This window comes from Neophocaena asiaeorientalis, unplaced genomic scaffold (genome assembly GCF_003031525.2).
Source record: "Neophocaena asiaeorientalis asiaeorientalis breed wild unplaced genomic scaffold, Neophocaena_asiaeorientalis_V1.1 scaffold489, whole genome shotgun sequence".
Taxonomy (NCBI): domain Eukaryota; kingdom Metazoa; phylum Chordata; class Mammalia; order Artiodactyla; family Phocoenidae; genus Neophocaena; species Neophocaena asiaeorientalis.
In genome coordinates, this window is record NW_020174791.1 from 3,192,210 (window position 1) to 3,196,887 (window position 4,678).

The 4,678-nt window shown below is 65.7% G+C and overlaps 1 protein-coding gene across 1 annotated transcript in view; it reads left to right on the forward strand.

Annotated features, from left to right (window-relative positions):
* CFAP74 (cilia and flagella associated protein 74) overlaps nucleotides 1-4,678 on the forward strand; it is a 53,637-nt gene that overhangs the window by 5,695 nt on the left and 43,264 nt on the right. The window contains exons 7-11 of the mRNA XM_024760322.1: nucleotides 194-304; nucleotides 663-765; nucleotides 1,179-1,336; nucleotides 2,283-2,484; nucleotides 3,500-3,688. Coding sequence (XP_024616090.1) covers nucleotides 194-304; nucleotides 663-765; nucleotides 1,179-1,336; nucleotides 2,283-2,484; nucleotides 3,500-3,688 — 763 coding nt within the window. The remainder of the gene's footprint in view (nucleotides 1-193; nucleotides 305-662; nucleotides 766-1,178; nucleotides 1,337-2,282; nucleotides 2,485-3,499; nucleotides 3,689-4,678) is intronic.

Here is a 4,678-nt window from a genome sequence, read left to right on the forward strand (position 1 = left end):
TCCGTTGCCAGATCTTCCTGCTGCTTCCATGGGATCCGAGCCTGTGGACACCCACAGGGTCCCCACGGGCCCGCCCCCTACCAGGCACAGCGCAGGGCCCTCCCGCCTCATGCACTTGGCCCTGGTCCCGGGCCCTCTGCAGCCAAGCCTGCACAGGACGTGTCCCTGTTCCCGCTGCCCCGTGTCCCTGCAGGAGGTCCGTGTACCTACAGAAGGAGCACGGGCTCAGGCACCAGAAGCTGGTGGAAGACGCCCAGAAGAACCATCGGAAGGCCGTGAAGTTCCTGAAGGCCTCCCTGGGGAGGTACAGCGGCTCTCTTCTCTCCCCGCCTCTCCTCCTGTCCCTCCCCTCACCCCACCCCCGCCCACACAGGGAAGCCTGAGAAAGTGGATCAATTGCCTTCGTTTTGAAATTCTCCAATTTTATCACTGAGCCGTCACCTCATCACCCATAAAGAATAAATGTGTGTTTCCAGCTTTGAGCTGACGGCCGTTAGTTTCAGACGAGGACTCCAGTCTAGAGAAACGGCTTTCACGTTTCGTCGTGGTCCACGCGCAGCCCAGCTCTTTCCCACTTGCCTTTAACATCCTGGTGCTTGGCTGCTTCCTTGGGGCTCCTCCCCCTGGTGGCCACTGCGCCATGAGCAGGTCCTCCCCACCAGGATCCGCCAGCAGGAGCGGAGAGAGGAGCTGGAGAGCCGCGAGCACGCGCGCAGGCGCATGGACGCCGTGCTGGCCCTGAAGAGCAGCATCTCCGCCAACCGGGTAGGACTGGCCCCACCTCCCGACGCCCTCAGGATGCGCTCACCTGCCCTTGGACAGGCTCCCGCGCCCCAGGGGGACCCGGGCTCGGCGAGGCGCGTGCTGGAGCCCTGGGCCTTCCCAGGGGAAGTGATACCCCCTGGGGCCCGGGGGGCAGTTAGACCAGGGAAGCGGGGAGGGATGCGCAGTGAGCCTCCGGTCCAGTGGAGACAGCGGGGCTCTGGCCTCGGGAAGCCCCTGAGGATTTTGGGGAGGGGGCAGCTGCAGGAGGCGGGTGCAGGTGGGAGCAGTGGTGATTTCCACAGACGTTGACCTCCGGCGTCTCCGGTATGAGTTGAGGGCACCCAGCCCGCAGAAAGCTCCCTTGCGCACGCGCACACCTGCGGATGCTGGCACGTCCATGCTCTATTCCCAAGGAGACACTCCGGAAATTTCAAGCATGGGGCCAGGCCAAGGCAGAGCTGGCGGAACAGAGGGCCCAGGCCGAGAAGGAGCTGATTCTGGCCCAAGGTGGGGACGCTTTCAAGCACTTTTGCCATCAACGCCGGCGCCAGGAGCTGGAGACCCAGAACCGGTGAGGGCCTGGTGGGGTGGCATCCCAGAGCGGTGGGTGGGTGTGTCTGTCACTACCTGCGGCGAGGCTGCCTCTCTCCCTGGGCCTCCCCCTCCCACCCCCCACCCCCCACATCCTGCTCTCCAGCCCCCAGCAGGCGGGACGTCTCCTGGGCCTCAGGCACAGCCCCCACTGCCCCTGCTGACCCGGGCATCCCCCGCCCGTGGCCTCCTCCCTCCCAGAGGCTGCGGGCAGCCGGGGCTCACTTTCGGGGCTCCCCCAAACCGGGGCTCAGTGCTGCCTCAGTCCACTCTGCACCCCGTCATCCCCTAAGAACCCCTCGGCCTGCAAGTCCCCCGTTCTCAGCTCCCGAGGCTGCACCCGACCTGAGACACAGGGGTCCGCCCGGGGGCTTCCCAAGATGCAAGGGTGAGGTGGCCAACTCTCCTGCCTCAGCCCAGCCTTGCACACAAGGTTCTGTCACTTCCTCTTCATCCTGGAGGGCCTGTCCCTTCCCCCACAAGCAGCCCCGCCCATCGTGGTCACTGTCAGCACCTGCCCAGGTGTGGCCACCCGGTCCTGTCACTGGGGAGTCGTGGTGCCCTGAGTGCCAGCCCTGGCGTTGGGTCATCGCCTGCCCGCAGGGGTCCCAGGGGCAGCTCCTCCTGCCTCGGAGCCCTTAGTCCTGGCAGGTGGGAGGCGCCAGCAAGGAGCAGCGGGAATGACTGAGTGACCGGCCTCCAGCCCTGAGGCTGCCCTGGTCTGAGCCTCAGGGCGCCCAGTGGCGCCTGGGCACCCGGAGTGGGGGATGCAACAGCTCACGGGGTCGAGGCTTGTGGCGGGGACGGCGCTGGGCCGGAGGTTCGCGTCCCAGGTCTCTGGCCCGGCCGCCCTTCTGGGCTCCCTCCGTCGGCTCCTGCGGGCCGAGCCTCTCGGGGGCCGGGCGCAGCTGGCGTTTTCCCCGCAGCGCCTTCGAGGAGGAGCAGAAGCTCAGGAAGCACGAGATTGTGAGTCGGATCTTGAAGGAGGAGGCCGAGGAGGCCAGGAGGAAGCAGCGGCCCTCGCCCGCCAGACCCGCGGGCCGGCCGATCCTGAGGGACCAGACCTGGAGCTACGTGGCCGCTTTCCATGACGGGAAGGGCCCGGCGGACCCGCCCTGCTGCCCCCCGGTGAGCGGACGCCCCTGCTACACTGGACCGCACCGGCCAGCTCAGATCAGGACCACGGAGAGCGCTCCTGCCCCTCCGCCCCTTCGCCGGATGCAGGCACAGCCTCTGGTCCCCAGGCGGCCCCAGCCCTGGTGCACGTGTTCCATGTCCCTCGCGGCTCCCCCCCGGTCTCCGGCGCCTGGCCCGCCTGGGGAAGCAGACCCCCACCGCCACATGTCCCCGAACAGGATTGTCTTGGGCCACCTTACCTGTCCCCAGATGCCAGAGCCAGGCTGGTGACCAAAGGCCCATCACGGCCCAGGGGAGACGTGTGCTCCTGTCCACCCCCCATGCGTGCTCGCCCCGGAGCCGGGCAGCTTCCCTCCATTCCCGCACTCAGTCCTCACATAGAGGGCCGGCCCTGTGCCGGTCGCCCCATAGGTGACCTGCTTACCTGTCCCTGAGGGTGTGGGGTAGGGACGTCGGGACCCCATCCTGAGCCCGGCAGCCCTTCTGCTTCTGCCCTGTGTGCCCCCAGCCTGAAGGCCCAGGTCACTGGCTCCAGCAGTGCGCTGCCAGCCGCGACCCCCAGGCTGCTTTTCGTGGGCGCCCCCCAAAGATGTGCCTCTCTGCCCTCTCGCCCCCAGCCGTGCTCCTGCCCTTCTCCACGTGGGGCCTTTCTCACGCCTGCAGCAACATCGCCCTCCACTCTTGTCCCTGTGCCAGCCTGATGTCCCCGGAGAGAGGCCCCGTCTGGCCCTAGAGCAGCTGAGGGTCTGTGAAGGGGTTTCCGGAGTGTCCATAAGTCAGAGTGTTTTGTGGCTCTTGTGGGCGTTGGAGACCAGGCTTTCACGATGTATAAAGACACTCATGGTGTAAACAGAGGTTGCAAACCCGTGTGTGCTCTGGTCTCTGAGTGCAGACCGGGGCTGGGTGGTCTGCCAAGGCCCTGGAGTCCTGAGGGTTCGCACTTTCTTCCTCCCTCCCGCACTTTCTTCCTCCTGTACACTTTCAGAGTACAATCTCTGTTTTCTAGAACAAGCTGTTGCATTCCTCTCCCCAACTCCAGGAGGGCAGGTCTGCGTTACCCCAAGCCTCTCTGCTGGTGAGAGCCGTGTCCAGCGAGTCCGTCCAGGCGGACAGGGGGAGCCTTGGCCAGGAGGCGGGGACGCTGGCTCGGCCGGAGATCCCTGGGCTCTGGAAGGAGGACTGCAAGCCGTACCAGGTAGCCCCTCGGACACGCGGCCACATCTTTTCATCCGTCTCCCATGTCTCCACCCTGTCCTGGCGACCGTGGCGGCCCCCCTCGCGGGGGCTGCTCTGCAGTTCCCCCCAGCCACCTCCCTCCCAAACAACCACAGGGCCGGTGGTGGCCACACGCGGAGGGATGCAGGCAGGGGGCTCGAGGGGTGGGTTCCTCTCAAACAACCACAGCGCCGGTGGTGGCCACACGCGGAGGGATGAGGCAGGGGGCTCGAGGGGTGGGGCCGAGTCCTAATGCTCCAGCTTACTACTGGGGAAATGTGTCGCTAGAAAAAGGCATGAGCTCACACTTCCTTTGACGGTCTCTTGTCACGGAACACGCGCTCTCCAGAGCACTGGTCGTCCTGGCTCTAAGAGGGCAGGCACAGCTCTGGGAGCCGAGAAGCCAGCGAGTGTCCACTGCACGCAGCAGGACACAGGCTCTGGCCCTGTCTCTGCACTGGTCAGCCGAGGCCCGCGGCCACCTGGAGGACATCGCCCACCCTTGGTCTGTGTACAAGTTGGTTCCCATTGCTCTGAGGGCAAAGCCACTTTGGTTCCGCTGGTTCTGAGGAGGCCTGCCGCTGCTCTGCTCGGGCCCGGCCACTCCCTGGGCACCACCGGTCAGCAGCCCGGCTCCCACCCAGGAGAGCGAGGCAGGAGGGTGCCAGCCCCTGGGCCAGCAGGGGCACCGGGAGCCAGGCCCCCAGAGGGTCCCTCTTCAAGTCACTAAGCCGTTCAGGGAGGCACCTTTATTTGTGCCACTGAAAAAATGTTGTTTCCGGTAGAGCTTTTCAAGAACTTTCTCTTGGCCTGATTTTAAAATCTAGAAAATACCTCTCTGCCATTATTTCCTGGAAATCCGCTGGATCCTGGACGGCCCTGCTCAGCCCCTTGTTTCTCCCCTGACCCTGCCATACCCCCTCCCCCACCTTGCTGGTGCCCACCCCACCCCGGCCCCTTGCGGCCGTGG